An 18,686-nucleotide genomic window follows, 5' to 3' on the forward strand; every position below is an offset into this window, starting at 1 on the left:
AAAGGGGAAACATAGAGGCTAGACACACCAGGTTGATAAGATTTTGTCCCTTTTCTAGAGCTGATAATTAACTGGACCCACAAGTTGGCACCTGACATGAGGCTTTATTATCTCCCTGACTGTAGTAATGGTCATATATTTAAGCCTTCTGGAGACAAAATCTTTCAAGGTCAATTATTCAGCTGCTTCCTGCTGAGCCAGCTATTATTTCCCAAGAAAGGCAGATTGAACAGGATGAAAAGTGTGTAAGTGTCCTTGTATCTGCGTACATCTCTCTCAATTTATTTCTCTCTTATCCATCCTCAAGTCTGTGTGTGTCTGTTTGCTTTTTTCTCTTTGCCTCTTGTTTTCATTTGGTGAGCTCATGGCTATTAGTTAAGTATGTTCATCCCCATGTGTATATGTGTATGTGTGAGATTCTTTGTCAACCTATGGTGATCATATCAAACTTGAGAATAAAACTCTTATTCAAATTAGGAAAACAGTACCCACTCTATTTCTCTTTTAAATAACTCATTTGTTTTGCACTCTCCTTTTTCTTAATTCAAACCTCCTCATTAGCAACCATCAGCTTGTTCTCTGTATCTGTTTCTGTTGTTTATTCCTTTACTTTGTTTCTTTAGATTCCACATATAAGTGAAGTTTTTCTCTGTCTGACTTATTTGATTTAGGATTAATACCCTCTAGGTCTATCTATATTGTCTCAAATGGCAAGATTTCATTCTTTTTTGTTGCTAAATAATTATTATTCACTAGACCATCTTTACCCATTCATCTACTCTAGGTTGCTTTCAGCTATTACTAGTAATGCTGCACCGAACATACGGGTACATATACATTTAGTGTTTTGTTTTCTTAAAATAAACACCCCAAAGTAGAATTGCTGGATCATATGGCAACTCTATTTTTAATTTTTGAGGAATCTCTATACTGTTTTCCATAGTAGCTGCACTGATTTCCAGTCCCACCAAATAGTATATGAGGGCTCCCTTTTCTCCACATCCTTGCCAGCACTTGTTATTGATTGATTTACTAGAGGCCCAGTGCATGACATTCGTGCACTGGGGGGGGGGGGGGGGGGGGGGGGATCCCTAAGCCCGGCAGTCCGGGACCCCTCGGGGGATGTCCAAAGCCCACTCCCCAGGGGGAGTGGGCCTAAGCCGACAGTCAAGACATCCCCTGAGGGGTCCTTAGCACTGCTGCAGAGGCAGGAGATGCTCCCACCATGGCCACTGCGCTCACCAGCTGTGAGCCCAGCTTCTGGCTAAGCGGCGCTCCTCCCTGTGAAAGCACACTGACCACCAGGGGGTAGCTCCTGTGTTGAGCATCTACCCCCTGGTGGTCAGTGCATGTCATAGTGACCGGTCGTTCTGCGGTCCTGTTGATTTGCATATTAGCCTTTTATTATATAAGATTGACGACAGCCACTCTGACAGGTTCGAAGCGATATCTCATTGTTGTTTTAATTTGTATTTCCCTGATGATTAGTGATATTGAGCATATTTTCATGTCTGTTGACCATCTGTAGGTCCTTCTGTGCTTGTTTGTGTTTGTTTTTAAACGTATTTTATTCTTTTATTATTTATTTATTTTTAAGCTTCATCCAAGGATACTTTTCCATTGATTTTTAGAGAGAGTGAAAGAGAGAGGGAAAGGCTGATAGAAACATCAATGTTGAGAGAAACACATCGATTGGTTGCCTCCTGCATGAGCCCTGAGCAGGGCCCAGGTCAGGGAGGAGCCTGCAACCGAGTATATGCCCTTGACTGGAATTGAACCTAAGACCCATCAGTCCGCAGGCCAACACTCTATCCACTGAGCCAAACAGGCTAGGGCTCTATGTCCTTTAACAGAAATGTCTGTTAAAGTCTTCTGCCCATTTTTAATTGGATTGCTTGTTTTTTGGTAATAAGTTGTGTGAGTTCCTTATATATTTTTAATATTAACCCCTTATGGATGTATCATTTGCGAGTATCTTCTCCCATTAAATAGGCTGTCTTTTCATTTTGTTAATGATTTCCTTTGCTTTGTAAACTCTTTTTAGTTTGATGTAGTCCCATTTGTTTTTTTTTTTTTTTTCGTTTCCTTCTCTTGAAAACATATATCCAGCCCTGGCAAGGTCGTCTTCAGTTGATTGGATTATTATCAGGATGCACCAGGGTTATGAGTATGATCCCTAGTTAAGGTACATACAGGAATCAACCAATGAATGCATAAATAAGTGGAACAACAAATTAATGTTTCTTTCCCTATCTCCAAAATCAATTTTATAAAAAGAACATATATCCAAAAAGACACTTCGAAGAGCAATGTCAAAGAGTTTACTGCCTATGTTTTCATTCAGTTTTATGGATTCAGGTCTAACATTTAAATCTTTAATCTATTTTGAGATTTTTTTGTTTTGATTTTAAATATGTTTTTATTGATTTTTAGAGAAAGAGGAATGGAAAGGAAGAGAGAGAAACATTGAGAGCTACCTTCTGCACGCCCTCTATTGGGGATCGAGCCTGAAACCCAGGCATGTGCCCTGACTGGGACTGGCGACCTTGGTTTGGTGCTCAACCACTTAACAATAATGGCCAGGTGAGTTTATTTTTATATATGGTGTAAGAAAGTAGTCCAATTTCATCTTTTTGCACTGTCTATCATTGCCTCCTTTATTGTAGCTTAAATGACCAAATAAGCAAGGACTTATTTCTGGGCTCTCTATTCTATTTCCTTTTTCATTTGTTAATTTTCACACAAGAAAATTTTTTCCATAAAAGGGTGTTGAATTCTGTCAAATGCTTTTTTCTCCATCTACTGAGGTGGTCATATGTTTTTATACTTCATTAATAAAATGTATTACACTGATTTAGTTATGGATGTTGAACTAACCTTGCACCCCTGAGATAAATTCCATTTCGTCATAGTATATAATTCTTTTAATGCATTATTGAATTCAGTTTGCTAATATTTTGTTGAAAATTTTTGCGTCTATATTCCTCAACAATATTGGCCTGTAAGTTTTCCTTTTTTTTGGTAATGTCTTTATCTGGTTTTGGTATCAAGGAAATGCTGGCTTCATAAAATGAGTTTGGAAACATTCCTTCCTCTTCAATATATATATTATTTAATATATTTTTATTGATTTCAGAGAGGAAAGGAGAGGGAGAGATAGAAACATCAATGATGAGAGAATCATTGATTGGCTGCCTCCTGCACACTCCCTACTGGGGACTGAACCTGAAACCCAGGCATACGCCCTTGGACATGGAACCAGGGACCTATCGGTCTGCAGGCCCACACTCTATCCACTGAGCAAAACTGGCTAGGGCCTCTTCAATATTTTTAAATAGTTTAAGAATAGTTTAAGATTTTATTTAGGCTAAAGTTTGAGAAGTACTAGCCAGTGTTAGATATTTCATTACATACAGTTGAAATCACTCAGAATATATACAACAATGTAAACAAACCTATTTAATTATCTGAGCCTGTTTACTACCTCAACATTTCTGTGCAGAATCTGCAAGAATGTAAAATGGTAGCCCAGTATTCTAAAATTTGCCTTTATATTTAATACTAAGTAGAGACTTCATGTAACAAAATTTTATACACACAGATATGCATTGGATAATCTATACTCAAATCCTGATATATGGTTAGTGAATCAAATCTCATATTTTTAAAGAATATAGGAACTTACCTCAAAGTCACACTCTTCTCCCACAGCATATTTGGTCATGATCTCCAACCAAGCAGTATCTACTAACTTCTCTAAGGAGGCTGTGTTATGGTGAACCATTTCCAGAACAAGTTTCTCATACCACGCAGGAAACTCTTCCTTCAAACTAAACAAATATGTTATTACCAAGAAAATGCAGAAAAACCTTTCCACAGCTTTAATTCAGGTCAATGCAAACATTTCTTTAGCAAATATACAAGGCACTGGGGAATACAAAGATTAAAAACTATGTAGTACACAGGAAAAAGAACTTATAAATATCTTTGTCAGACTGACCTTTCCAGGTTAATTTTTTCATACATAAAGTGAAAATAATAGGCACATCATTACTAAGGTTGGTCATTTCTCCATTAATTTGTTTTTTGCAGTAGACGTTCTGTTTTAGGTGTGCATTATTTACTCATAGCCTTTTCCCATCTTTTTAGTTAGGACATCATAACACTTGTATTTTTATTATGTCTGAGTCAATAATATGCTTTCATTCATTTAGTTCTCTAGAATTTTCATTTTATGGATAAGGAAAATAAATCAGGAAGTTAACATGATGGAACCATGATTTGAATTCCAATGTCCTTGCAAAGTAAAACCATTATGTACCACTTTTCACTTATTAACCTAACAAAAAAGAATTTTAATGATCATACCCAATATGGGAAAAAAGATAGTGCAAAGTAACACTCATATACTGCTGATAGCCTATGTTTCAACTCTTTTAAAAAGCAGTTTGGCCCTGACTGGTTTGGCTCAGTGGACAGAGTGTCGGCCTGCGGACTGAAAGGTCCCAGGTTCGATTCCAGTCAAGGGCATGTACCTTGGTTGCGGGCACATCACCAATGGGGAGTGTGCAGGAGGCAGCTGATCGATGTTTCTAACTTTCTATCCCTCTCCCTTCCTGTCTGTAAAAAATCAATAAAATATCTATTTTTAAAAAGCAGTTTGAGCCCAGCTGGTGTAGTTCAGTGGATTGAGCTTGGTTATATCATGGACCAAGAGGTCCCCTGGGTTCGATTCCCAGCCAGGCATATGACTGGACTGTGGGATTGAGGTATGCAGGAGGCAGCCAACTGATGTGTCTCTCATGAACACAATCACTCCCATTCACTTATGTATTATTATCTATGGCTATTTTTACTGTACAACCTCAGAATTAAATAGCTAAGACAAAGACCATACTAACTGACAGTTTATTGAAAAGGGTGGCCAGCCGAAACCGGTTTGGCTCAGTGGATAGAGCGTCGACCTGTGGACTGAAGGGTCCCGGGTTCGATTCCGGTCAAGGGCATGTACCTGGGTTGCGGGCACATCCCTAGTAGGAGATGTGCAGGAGGCAGCTGATCGATGTCTCTCTCTCATCGATGTTTCTAACTCTCTATCTCTCTCCCTTCCTCTCTGTAAAAAATCAATTAAAAAAAAAATTAAAAAAAAAAGAAAAGGGTGGCCAACACCTGGTCTAGTACACTTTAAAAAGGGCATATACATAAATAATACTAATCTAAAACAGAACGATGTAAGTGACCCAAGCTAAGAAGAAACAGGCATCAGGTTAACAAACTTGACTAATAATTAGTCCTGGAGCCATAACTAGAACCCAGACCTCAACTAAACCCAGTGTTCTGTTACACCAGCAAAAGAGCAGAATTATATGCTCTTTGCTTATGGGTTATCAGGAAAAGTCAATAAGAAGTCCATAGAAAAAATTTCTATTCCAAATTCCCAAAAGAGTAATTTACATCCCTAGTTTCTATTTATCTTTTACATGTTCCTAATGCCCAATTCTGAGTGTTTTCTTTGAGAGAATACCAAAACAAGTAGGCACTTTGAATATAGACAGGAATTTTAAGACTCCTCATTCAGCCCTGGCTGGTGTGGCTCAGTTGGTTGAGGATTGTCACAAAAGGTCGCATGTTCAATTCCTGGTCCGGGCCCTGCAGGGGTTGCAGGATCGATCCCCATTAGGTGACGTGTAGGAGGCAGCTGATTGATATTTTTCTCTCTCCCTCTCTCTAAAACTAATAAGAATATATTTTTTAAAAAACAGACTCCTCATTCAACTGCCCCACTTAGATAAATGGTCTTTAAATTGTGTTTATTTTTGGTAGCTGCTGTAAATACTAACTTAAATTTCAAATGACCACAAAATTTTTTTTTTCTTTTTTTTTTTTTCCTTTTTTTTTTTATTATTTTAATAATTTTTATTTCTTAAAGTATTACAAAGAGTATTACATATGTCTCCTTTTTTCCCCCCTTTGACATTCCCCCGGCCCCTACCCCCCGCCCCCCCGGCCCCGTGTCTTGTGTCCATTGGTTAATCTTATATGCATGCATATAAGTCCTTCAGTTGGTCTCTTAATCCTCCCCCCAACCTTCCCCAGGCTTCCCACTGTAGTTTAACATTCTGTTCAATGTTGCTCTGCTTCTGTATCTACCCCTGTTCATCAGTCCATACTGGTCCCCCTTATTTGTCCCAACCTCACTGGAGTAGTCTCAACCTCACCAGGGCCGTCTGAGCCTCACCAGGGCCGTTTCAACCTCACCGGGGCCGTCCCTACCTCACGGGGGCCGTTTCAACCTCACCGGGGTCGTCCCTACCTCACGGGGGCCGTTTCAACCTCACCGGGGTTGTCCCTACCACACCGGGGCTGTTTCAACCTCACCGGGGTCGTCCCTACCTCACGGGGGCCGTTTCAACATGACCGGAGTTGTCCCTACCACATCGGGGCCTTTTCGACCTGACCAGGGTCGTCCCTACCTCGCGGGGGGCCGTTTCAACCTCACCGGGGTTGTCCCTACCACACCGGGGCTGTTTCAACCTGACCGGGGTTATCCCTACCACACCGGGGCCGTTTCGACCTGACCAGGGTCGTCCCTACCTCACGGGGGCTGTTTCAACCTCACTGGGGTCGTCCCTACCACACCGGAGCCGTTTCAACCTGACCGGGGTTGTCCCTACCACACCGGGGCCGTTTCGACCTGACCGGGGTTGTCCCTACCACACCGGGGCTGTTTCAACCTGACCGGGGTTGTCCCTACCACACCGGGGCCGTTTCGACCTGACCGGGGTCGTCCCTACCTCACGGGGGCTGTTTCAACCTCACCGGGGTCGTCCCTACCACACCGGGGCCGTTTCGACCTGACCAGGATGACCACAAAATTTTAAAAAATCTCTGCTTATTTGCTACCTCCATATTACTTCTAGATCATATTTGTGTCCACTGTTTAGAACCACATTTTCAAAATATTTACAGGATAAAAGTAGAGCAAGAATATTCAAAAGCCTGGTAATTACCTAAAGTATATACATAACTATGTATTCCACACACTTTGTTACTAGCAAAATTCCACTAAGCAGGGGCACTTAGACACTAATACAGTATACTAATGTAACAAATTCCAGTTTATGCCCCATAAATTTTTTTTCCCCCATAAATTTTAATATAAATATTGCTTTACTTTCTATGCCCCCTTTCCTAATAATGTGAAGATGGTGCTAGAAAAGCAATGTTTATATTACTCACAGTTCAGCAACTTCCTGTTCCTCCTCCCAGGCCTCCTTGTGTGTTAGCTGACTACTTCCGGTACTCTTACATGTCCAAATGCGTTCACTGTACCTCTCCAAGCGGGCTTCATACTCTCTGTTAGCAGTGGCTCAGGAAAACAATATTCAAGCAACAGAGACAACTAATCCATATTCATAAAATACTTAATTATATATAGAAAAAAACCTACAGTATCCTTTCTATGATATACATATTGAGAAGATAAAATTGGCCTGGCTGGTTTGGCTCAGTGGATAGAGCGTCGGCCTGTGGACCAAAGGGTCCCAGGTTCGATTCTGGCCAAGGGCACATGCCTGGGTTGCAGGCTCGGTCCAATGTGCAGAAGGCAGTCAATCAATGATTCCCTCTCATCATTGATGTTTCTATCTCTCTCTTCCTCTCCCTTCCTCTCTGAAATCAATAAAAATATATTTTAAAAAAAGGATTAAACAGAATACAGTAACATTAAAAACCACGAGTCAGACTTCAATCTTATGTAATAAAACCCTAATATGCAAATTGACCAAACAGTGGAACGACTGGTCGCTATAACGTGCACTGACCACCAGGGGCAGACCCTCAATGCGGGGCGGTGCCAGGCCGCCAGCCAAGATGGGTGCCAGCGGGGGCACCCTGATCTCCCCACCCACTGGTTGCCCCACAGATGGCCCTGATCGCTGGCCAGGCCTAGGGACCCTACCCTATATATTGGGAATAGTCTCTTAGGTTTAAAAATTAAAACCTGGCAAGGCTACTCCAACACTGAAAAAACAGGATGATGCAATGACATGCATGGACTCTGGCTTGCATTTTGTGGTTAGCCCCGATTCTGACCCTTATAACTGTGTGACAAAGCCAATTACTTAACTTCTCTCTGCTTCAGTTTTTCCACCCTTAAGATGGGGAAAATGGTACTACTGCCTCAGAAGGATCATAGTATGTACTACTTTTTATAATCAGAGCAAACAAATGTAGCTGCCCATATAACAGCAAGATGCCTTTCACCTGTATGAAAAGTATGGTCATTGGCAAATGCAGTGTCCTGGATTGCAGGGGATATCCGACTGCCAGTTTGGGCCCAACATCCCCCAAGGGGTCCCAGATTGCGAGAGGATGCAGGCCGGGCTGAGGGACACCCCCTCCACCCCTGTGCTGAATTTCATGCACTGAGCCTCTAGTATAGTCATATAAAGACAAGCACTGAAAATGTATAAAAACTTATAGTCCCCTTTAAGCTGTTTTGCTCTCATTTCAGTTACCCAGTCAAACGCAGTTCAAAACTATTAAGTGGAAAATTCCAGAAATAAATAATTTATGTTTTAAATCTTGTGCCATCCCATTCTATGAACCATCCCTTTTGCCCAGCATATTCAGGCTGAATACGCTACCTGAGTGATAGTCACTTAGTAGCCAGCTGTTATCCAATGGACCATCATGGTTATCTCAGTGCTTGTGTTCAAATAACTTTAATTTTACTTATTAATGGCCCCAAAGCACCAACAGTAATGTTACTGGCAAATCAGATATGCCAAAAAGAAGCCTTAGACTTTATCAAGATGTATATATACAAAAAAGCATGATATATATAGGGTTCAGTACTGTTTCAATATTTCGGTACTTTTTCAAATACAGTATTGGGGGGGTCTTGGAACTAATCCCCTACGGACAGGGTGAACTACAGTAAAGAAAAAAAAAAAAAAGGCAATAGCATGGCTTCTATTATCATAACTATAATGGTATTTTTATATCATAACTAACAAGATGGATGTTTTATTTTTGTTTGCCTGTTTGCACTTGAGGAGTGGAGGTAAAATAAAGACAATCAGCCAAAACCGGTTTGGCTCGGTGGATAGAGCGTCGGCCTGCGGACTGAAGGGTCCCAGGTTCGATACCGGTCAAGGGCATATACCTTCGTTGCAGGCACATCCCCAGTAGGAGGTGTGCAGGAGGCAGCTGGTCGATGTTTCTCTCTCATCGATGTTTCTAACTCTCTATTCCTCTCCCTTCCTCTCTGTAAAAAATCAATAAAAATATATTTAAAAAAAAAAAAAAAAAAAAATAAAGACAATCAGTAAGTGAATTTATTTAAACAAACAAAATGTTTAGCAGTTTAATAGTTACTTAGCAACACTGAAGAAATTCACTGAGAAATCAGGGAGAATGTAAATGATATTAACAAATATATCCTAAAGAGAGAACATTGTGCTAGCTGGTGTGGCTCAGGTGGTTGGAGCATCATCCCATACACCAGTGATGGTGAACCTATGACACGCATGTCAGAGGTGACACTCGAACTTTTTTTTTTGGTTGATTTTACTTTGTTAAATGGCATTTAAATATATAAAATAAATATCAAAAATATAAGTCTTGCTGAACCGGTTTGGCTCAGTGGATAGAGCATCGGCCTGCGGACTGAAGGGTCCCAGGTTCAATTCCGGTCAAGGGCATGTACCTTGGTTGCGGGCACATCCCCAGTGGGGGGCGTGCAGGAGGCATCTGATCGATCTCACTCATCAATGTTTCTGGCTCTCTATCCCTCTCCCTTCTTCTCTGTAAAAAACTCAATAATAATAAAATATATATATATATATATATATATATATATATATATATGTCTTTGTTTTACTATGGTTACAAATATCAAAAAATTTCTATATGTGACACGGCACCAGAGTTAAGTTATGGTTTTTCAAAATGCTGACACACCGAGCTCAAAAGGTTTGCCATCACTGCCATACACCAAAAACTTGTGGGTTTGATTCCTAGTAAGGGTGTGGTATATAGGGAGACAACTGATCAATGTTTCTCTCTCACATTGATGTTTCTCTCTGTCTCTCACTCTTCCTTCCCTTCTAAAATCAATAAGCACGTCCTCGGATGAGGATTAAAAAAAAAGAGAGAGACCATTTTCTTTTATTAGTTATTTTTAAAAGTAGGAATAATGTGCCCAGTCCAGTCTTCTTGATCTAGACCAGAGGTGGGGAACATGTGGCCCAGGGTCATGTAAGGCCCACCCACAAAATCATTAGGTCTGACCCTACCAAGGCATTAGGGGTGAGTTAATTAAATGTTTGATCAAAGCCCTAGCCCAGTGATGGCGAACCTTTTGAGCTCGGCGTGTCAGCATTTTGAAAAACCATAACTTAACTCTGGGGCCGTGTCACATATAGAAATTTTTTTGATATTTGCAACCATAGTAAAACAAAGATGTATATTTTTGATATTTATTTTATATATTTAAATGCCATTTAACAAAGAAAAATCAACCAAAACAATGAGTTCGCGTGTCACCTCTGACACGAGTCACAGGTTTGCCATCACTGCCCTAGCTGGTTTGGCTCAGTGGACAGTGTTGGCCTGCGGACTGAAGGGTCCTGGGTTCAATTCCAGTCAAAGGCACGTACCTCGGATGCAGGTTCCTCCCTGACCCAGGCCCTGGTTGGGGTTCATGTTTCTCGATATTTCTGTCTTTCCCCCTCTCTTCCACTCTCTCTCTCACACACACACACACACACACACACAAAAAAAATCAATGGAAAAATATCCTTGGGTGAGGATTAAAAAAAAAATGTTTGGGAAGTAGTACCTGAAAGAGAAAGTGAGCAGTGGTGGCCACTGGTTGTACGTCAGGGCATGAGGCGAAAAAAAAAAAAGATTCTCCTTGGTCTTCTCATTTACAGGTTAAGGCTACCTTTCCAGATAGTCCAATAGCTAAGTCACCAGTTTCCAAGAGCATTTGTACCACTTATGGAAAATGTTGGATCCATGCACACCAGATGTCCTTGACGACTCATCCCACCATCCCCTGCACAAAATTTGCTGCACCAGAAGACTATGAAGCCAACCACTGAGCTTCTTTTCATTACCAATCCTATATAATAATCCTATATAATAAAGATGTAATATGCAAATGGTCGTTATGCCTTGCAGCATGACGACCCACCGCATAACAACCGGATCACAGATCAGCAGGCGGATGGGGCAGCTAACTATAAGTGGGCAGCGGAGAGCTACAGGAGGGGGCAGGGCAGCAAGCTATGGGGGGAGGGAGGGCTGGGGGCAGAGGGAGCTACAGGGCAGGGCAGCGGGCGGAGAGCTACAGGAGGGGCAGGACAGAAAGCTTTGAGGGGGGCGGGAGGAGCTACAGGAGGGCGGCAGCGAGCTACTGGCGCACGTATTCGTGCGCAGGGCTACTAGTTAGAGATATATCCCTGACAACAAAACAGAGGACACAAGTGTTTCTTCACAGTATCACAGCCAGTTGAGACCACGCTAAAAAAAAATCAGCTTGCCTACTGAGGACCCCTTCTCTTCTTGGGTAGCCAGGACTTAAAGGAGAGACTCTGACCTGAGCCACTGGAAGCCTTTCCCCAACTCTGTGGCTGAATAAAGCAACAGCTTTGTACATGCAAAAAAAAAAGTTTGACCAAATATAACAAGTTAATTTTTAAGTTGATAATTTTGTATGGTCCGTGAATGTTATAAATATACAAATGGCCCTCCTGATCAAGACCCATATAGTTAACAACATAGCAGTACCGCCTAGATACCTCATAATACCTCAAACCCAACTGTTTCTAAACTAAATTCTTATTCCCCACCTCATCCTCCTAAACTTGCTACTTTAACAGATAATTCCAGTCTCACTGAATGGCCCTAGTGCCCTAATCAGAAATGAGGGAATCATCCTCATTGCTTCAGTCCCCAACTGCAGCCACTTACACATTTCTCGTCAGTCCTTGCCAATAGCAAACAGAGCCATTAACAAATCCAGCATCTGATCTTCATTTCTCACCCAGGCAAAATATTTGAATTGGCTACACTGGTAATCCTCTTTTCTGGTGCTTTGTGTGTGCTTCTCACCTTAACTTCCTTTTTTCTCAATTTTGCTTGTTTTTAAACCATTTCTTCTGATTACTTTAAAACCAAGTTGGTTCAAATATCGTTCCAATACCCAAAAGTTGTGGGTTCGATGGTCAGGGCACATACAAAAATCAACCAATGAATGCAGAAATAAGTGGAACAAATTGATGTTTCTCTCTCGTCCTCCCCCTTTCTCTAACTCATTTTTTTAAACATATATTCTTATTCATTTCAGAGAGAGGAAGGGAGATAGAAACATCAATGATGAGAATCACTGATCGGCTACCTCCTGCTGGGGATCATGCCTGAAATCTGGTCATGTTCTCTGACAGGTAATCAAACTGGAGCTTCCTGGTTCAGGGGTCAACACTCAACCAGTGAGCCACACCAGCCGGGCTCTAAAATCAATTTTTTTTTAAAGGCTAAAACTGAAATACCTACAACACCCCTTAACACTGGGTATTTTTAAGTTTAAATAATTTTGTCCTGGTTATTATTCTGACTAATGTTCAAAGAAAGCAAGAGAAAAAAATGAAAATGAAAGGAGAAAAGGCTGACTAGAAGGATATTGAGACAGCTGCCTCTAAATCCTATTTCAGATTTTAGCTTACCAAAATAAGTCACTCACTCTCAAATAACCATTCAGAGCAAATGCCAATTGATGTTTTTTACGTTCCAGCTACTGCTGTACATATAATTGAGAGAAAATGTCAAAGCAGTTCTCCAAAGGTTGTATAAACTATAAATGATAAGATATTTTCAAGTCCTAGACTATCTCATTATGCATCTACTTTTCATGAGTTCAAGGGCTACCTCTCCCTACAATATGCTGCTTCTTTGTTTTTTCGCCTTGTAAGAATCATTTTTCTCAGTAAAGTACTTGAGCCCTGACCAGTTTGGCTAAGTGGTTAAAGCCTCAGCCCACAAAGGGTCTTGGGTTCAATTCCTGGTCAAGAGAACATACATTGGTTGCAGGTTCCCCAGCCCTGGAAGGGGCGCTTGTGGAAGGCATGTCTCTCTCCCGATATTTCTCTCCCTCCCCCCCTTCCATTCTCTCTAGGAATCAATGGAAAAAATATCCTCAGGTGAGGATTAAAACAAACAAACAAATAAATAAATTGAGTGAGTGAGGGAGTGAGTGAGTGAAGGAAGAAAGGAAGAAAGGACTTGATAGCCTGAAAGGAAGTGGTCCAGAAAAGTATGGAGGTTAAATAAGCACAACTATAACCCTAAGAGTTCTAAGTGAGACAACAAAATACCAAGTCAAGATTTGCTTTTTATCCTATTTTTTTCTCTTTCGACCAGTTTGTCATTAAGTTAAAAATAACTCTAGCCGGAGTTGCTCAGTGGTGAGAGTGTAGAGTGTCTGTCCAAGCACCAAAGGGTCACAGGCTCGATCCCCAGACCCACCAGTGTGGGAGGCAACCAACTGATCTCTCTCTCACATTGATGTCTCCCTCAATCTCTCCCTCCTCCCTTCCACCTTTTCTAAAAGTCAATAGAATGCCCGGCCGGCATGGCTCAGTGGTTGAACGTTGACCTATGAACCAGGAGGTCAGGGTTTGATTCCGTCGGGGCACATGCCCAGACTGCTGGCTTGATCCCTGGTGTGGAGCATGCAGGAGGCAGCTGATCAGTGATTCTCATCATTAATGTTTCTATCTTTTTCTCCCTTTCCCTCTTGAAATCAATAAAACAAATATATTAAAAAAATCAAAGTCAATAAAAAAATATCCTCGGTAAGAATAAAATAAAAAATAAAAATAGTAACTCTAGCCCTGGGCAGTGTGTCTCAGTTGGTTGGAGCATTGTCCCATACACCAAAAGGTGGTAGGTTCGATTCCCAATCAGGGCACATACCCAGGTTTTTAGGATCCCTAGCCAGGATGCATTCAGGAGGCAACCCATAAGTGTCTCTCTCTCTCTCCCTCCCTCCCTCCCTTCCTCTAATAAAATAAATCACTCTAAAGTGGTATAGCTTGTTAAAGAAATTATAGAAATTAACATAAGAGCTCAGTATTCCACTGTCCAATAAGAGCCTGTCTTGCAACTCCAACTCTTAAAACATGCTCTAGCCCCATTTGTATAGCTCAGTGATTGAGAGTTGACTTGTAAAACAGGAGATCACTGGTTTGATTCCCAATCAGGGCACCTGCCCAGGTTGCAGGCTCAATCCCCAGTAGGGGGCGTGCAGGAGTATTCTCTCCCATCATAGATGTTTCTAGCCTTCTCTCCCGCTCTCCCGCCCTCCCGCTCTCCCGCTCTCCCTTCCCCTCTCTGAAAAAAACAAACAAACAAACGCAACATGCTCTAGTCATGGTTTTCTAGGCAAGCAAGTTATTCTGGCCATATTCTAATAGCCCTTCCTCATTACACCAGCTAAAGGTTCTCATATATTGATGCAGCAAAAAATGAATAACCCAGTTGTTTCTAGGCTTTAGAAACTAAGACAGTTAAAGCAATACAACAAAAATATTAACCTACAACAGGCTGCTTGTAGGTTCAGTTCCTCCTTAAAACCCACCTTGACTTAAATACAGTCAATGTAACATACTACTGTCAAATAATCACATCAAGAATTGATTCTGATAGACCCTGGCCGGGTAGCTGAGTTTGTAAAGCATCGTCCCCATAAGCCAAGATTGCTGGTTCCATCCCCAGTCAGGGCGCATACAAGAATCAAATGAAATGGTGATGGAAAAAGACATGACTTGGGTGATAAACACACAATACAATATAGAGATGATGTATTATAGAATTGCACACCTTAAATCTATAAAATTTTATTAATGAATATAACCCAAGTAAATTCAATAAAAAATAGAAAATTAAAAAGAAAAAGAATCAACCCAGCTGGTGTGGCTCAGTGGTTGAGCGTTCAATTCTAGGTCAGGGCACACGCCCAGTTTGCAGGCTTGGTCCCCAGTAGGAGGCGTGTAGGAGGCAGCCCGTCAATGATTCTCTCTCATCATTTATGTTTCTCTCTCTCCCTCTCCCTTCCTCTCTGAAATCAATTAAAAAATACATTTTTTCAAATCAAGCAATGAGTGCGTGAATGGGTGGAGCAACAAATCAATGTCTCTCTCCCTCCCTCTCTCTTTAAAATCAGTAAGTAAATTAACTAAAAGTATTCTGATAAAGTGAATTTTCCCAACTAAGATTTTCCCAACTACTGGCCTGCCTGAAGTACTTCAGTAGGGAGTTATGTAGCACAGATTCAAAGACACAGCACAAAAAACATAATCATCAATATATAACATCCAGTCATTAAATGTGTGCATCATTCACAACTACCACTGTAAATTTAATTAAGATGTATAATAATGCTTTTAAGAACATACCAACACACAGCTTTAAGTCAATAAATCATATAAATTTGTTATAAAATATACATGCAACCAAAAGGTAGTACTTAGAAGAAAACTACTCAAATCCTATTAAAAACATAATTATAAACATAAATTAAGAACTGGAAATAACAGTATCTCAAATGCAGCTGAAACCCAACCACGTACTTGTTCTCTAAGAAATCCCTAATAGCCTAATAAATAAATATGCCAACCTGGTGAACACAAAACACAATAGTTTAAAAACCCTCCTAAAGTGCTTCCACTGTAGACACTCCCAAGTGGGCAATATACCCCCAATATGTAACACAATTTATGAATTCCTTTGTTAAAAGGGTTCTACAAATACTGGTATGGGAATTTTTTATCAAACACATACCATTAAGTTTCAACCTTCAGTTTTCAACTGTCACCATTAAGAGGAACACTTCATATATATCATTATATTTCAAAGATTTTAGTAAATTATATGAAAAAGCCTGTGCTGCCAGTTCTAAATTAGCTAGTTACAGCCACTTTTACATGGCTCAGTACTTAAAGGACTTAGAATTTGTCTCTTCTATATCATGTTTCTTATACTCCTTTAGAATCATACCTGAAAAAATAACATCTGATAATATTAGTGTGAGGAATCAATTGCTCAAAAGATGACATTTGAAAAGGATATGGCAGATTCCCACAAGTAATTTTTCACTCTATCAATGTTTGGTATGTTTTTTTTTAAAAAATAGGGCAACCTTAGAATGTTATATTTAGAAGAACTCAAGTACTTCTCCAAAGCAATCTGAAAGTCTTAACAGGACAATAAAAAGAACCAGATTAGGATCCCCACCCCTCCCTTAAATGGACCTTATCTTTTTTTTTTTTAATATATTTTATTGATTTTTTACAGAGAGGAAGGGAGAGGGATAGAGAGTTAGAAACATCGATGAGAGAGAAACATCGATCAGCTGCCTCCTGCACACCCCCAATGGGATGTGCCTGCAACCAAGGTACATGCCCTTGACCGGAATCGAACCTGGGACCCTCCAGTCGGCAGGCCGACGCTCTATCCACTGAGCCAAACCGGCCAGGACATGGACCTTATCTTATACCACAAACTGACACAAAAGTGGACTAACATCATTAAAAAGAAGAAGTACCATTCCATGGTTTTAATTTAGGTACAGGGATGAGGTAGGAAAAGCACTGGATTCTACTCCGGCTCTCATCATTTTCAGTGTGTGTCACTCTCAATTCTCTGGGACCACCTGGCAAAGCAGGCAGGAGAACCTAAACACCTCCAAGACCCATTCAGCTCTAAGATGCTATAATTATATTTCAAGAGCCTTCCTAAGCACTTTCCAGGTTTCTTTTTATATGTAAACACCCAACAGTCACAAACTGCAATCGAACACGAATGAAATTATCCTATAAATTATTACATTAGCCCTGGCCGGGTGTCTCAGTTAGTTGGAGCGTTCCTCTGGTACACCAAAACGTGTCGGGGTTCCCATCCAGGTCAAGGCACATACCTCAGCTGCAGTTGATCCCTAGTACCTACCGGCACATACAGGAGGCAATGTTTCTCTCTCTCTCCCTCTCTCAAATCAATTAAAACATATCCTCGGGTGAAGATTTTTTTTAAAGTACAGTAAAGGAGTGAGCAAAAAGAAATGAAATCAAATTATATCCCTCACCTGGGCACTTCCTCCTCTGTACAAAAGCAAGCAGAAACTACAAGAAATCAAGTCCTACCACAGGGAAGGGGCTGACAAAACTAAATACACTAGCCTTCTTGAAGCTTTCTGTACATTAAAGAAAGATTGATTCAAAGATCTTTTTTTTACACATAAGCGTCGAAAGGACTCAACTGGCATCCATTAAGAAATAATAATAAAGAAGTTGTACAACTTTTAACCAAAAAACTAAGCCTGTTCAAGAAAACAATGATTAGAGACGATGCTTCGTATATAAAACATCAGCCTCGTGATCTTAAGTTACAACATAAAAACTCTAAGTATGTCTTGGTATCTATTTTTTAATTTTACTTAAAAACAATCACCGATCTCCTAAGTCGTCAAAATTCCAAACCTGTGCACGGATAGGGAAAGACAGCAGCTCCTCCAAAGTAACTTTCCTTCCTTCCCCTCCAAGTGTGGAACTTATCCTTGGTTTCGTGCCTCACGGCTCTGTCACCTCAAGTCCACCAGGAGAAAAACACACGCGCCCCCGCAGAGATGGGGTAAAACGCAGTCGACTTGTACCAGCCGGATCACGAGGCCACATGGGTACCATTTTAAAAACTTCACTTGAAGGTTTAATTTAAAAAAAAAAAAAAAAAAAGGCAAAGGAAACCCCGCTCTCTGTGGTACCTGGGTCTAAAGCCAACCCCAGGGGGTGTGGTGGTGGGGGTCGCTCCTGGATGGCGAGGCCCGGGGACAAAGTGCGGTGCCGGGGAATGGATAGAGGGCGCGGGGCTCCGTAGCGCCCGGTACGGCGCCGGTCCTCACCACCGCCGCCCGCTTCCCCGCCCAGAGCCGCGGGATCGGACTCACGGTGTAGGCCCGCGGGCATCGGTACGCTGACAGCTGCCCCCCCCGCGCGGGGCTGCGTGGCCCCCGGTCCGACGAGCCCCCGGCCCACCCCGCGGGCGGCCAGGCCGGCGCGGCTGGAAAAGGATACTCCCGGGTGCGGAAGGCCTCCTGAGTGTGCGCGATAGTGAAGAGCGGCTCTTCGCCGGGAAGCGGCTTCACCAGCGGGAAGGGCTTGCGGCCCAGCAGCGGCGCCATCGCGGCGGTGGTGGTGGTGGAGGCGGCGGCAGCGGCAGCAGCAGCGGCAGCGGAGACAGCGGCTGCTCCGCGAGCCCGCGGCGCAACACTAGGCCCCGCGGCCCGGAGCGAGCCAGGCTCCCGGGAGCCGTGTGGGGGAGGGGAGGGGTGAGAGGGCGGCGAGAAATCAGCTCCCTCGCTGGTGGCGCGGCCGCGCGAGGGCCAAAGAACGGGACGCAAGGACGCAGAATTCCCACGCACACCGCTGCGCAGGCTGGCAGCCTCCAGCCAACCTTCGCTACTGGTCCCCGCGTTCGGCAGTCACGACTCCTCAGCTGCACAGGAGGAAATTATTGAAAAATGGCGGGAGATTCCCCTCCTCCCCACCCCCCGCCCGGCCAAGACACACACTAACTTGCTCTCCTGTGGCGCCGGTGGCGAATGCTCCAATAGGCGGAGAGCTAGC

At 42.1% G+C, this 18,686-nt stretch overlaps 1 protein-coding gene across 1 annotated transcript in view; it reads right to left on the reverse strand.

The window, feature by feature from the left end:
- The window catches only part of BAZ1B (bromodomain adjacent to zinc finger domain 1B), a 74,383-nt gene extending 55,783 nt beyond the window's left edge, over positions 1 to 18,600 (reverse strand). The window contains exons 1-3 of the mRNA XM_070412769.1: positions 18,135 to 18,600; positions 7,240 to 7,356; positions 3,686 to 3,830 (exon numbers count right to left, since the gene is read on the reverse strand). Of these exons, the coding sequence (XP_070268870.1) occupies positions 3,686 to 3,830; positions 7,240 to 7,356; positions 18,135 to 18,241 (369 nt within the window). The 5' untranslated portion in view covers positions 18,242 to 18,600. The remainder of the gene's footprint in view (positions 1 to 3,685; positions 3,831 to 7,239; positions 7,357 to 18,134) is intronic.
- Positions 18,601 to 18,686: the final 86 nt, after the last annotated feature.

Source organism: Myotis yumanensis, unplaced genomic scaffold, assembly GCF_028538775.1.
Source record: "Myotis yumanensis isolate MYYU_CA2020_CCGP unplaced genomic scaffold, mMyoYum1.0.hap1 SCAF_4, whole genome shotgun sequence".
Lineage (NCBI taxonomy): Eukaryota > Metazoa > Chordata > Mammalia > Chiroptera > Vespertilionidae > Myotis > Myotis yumanensis.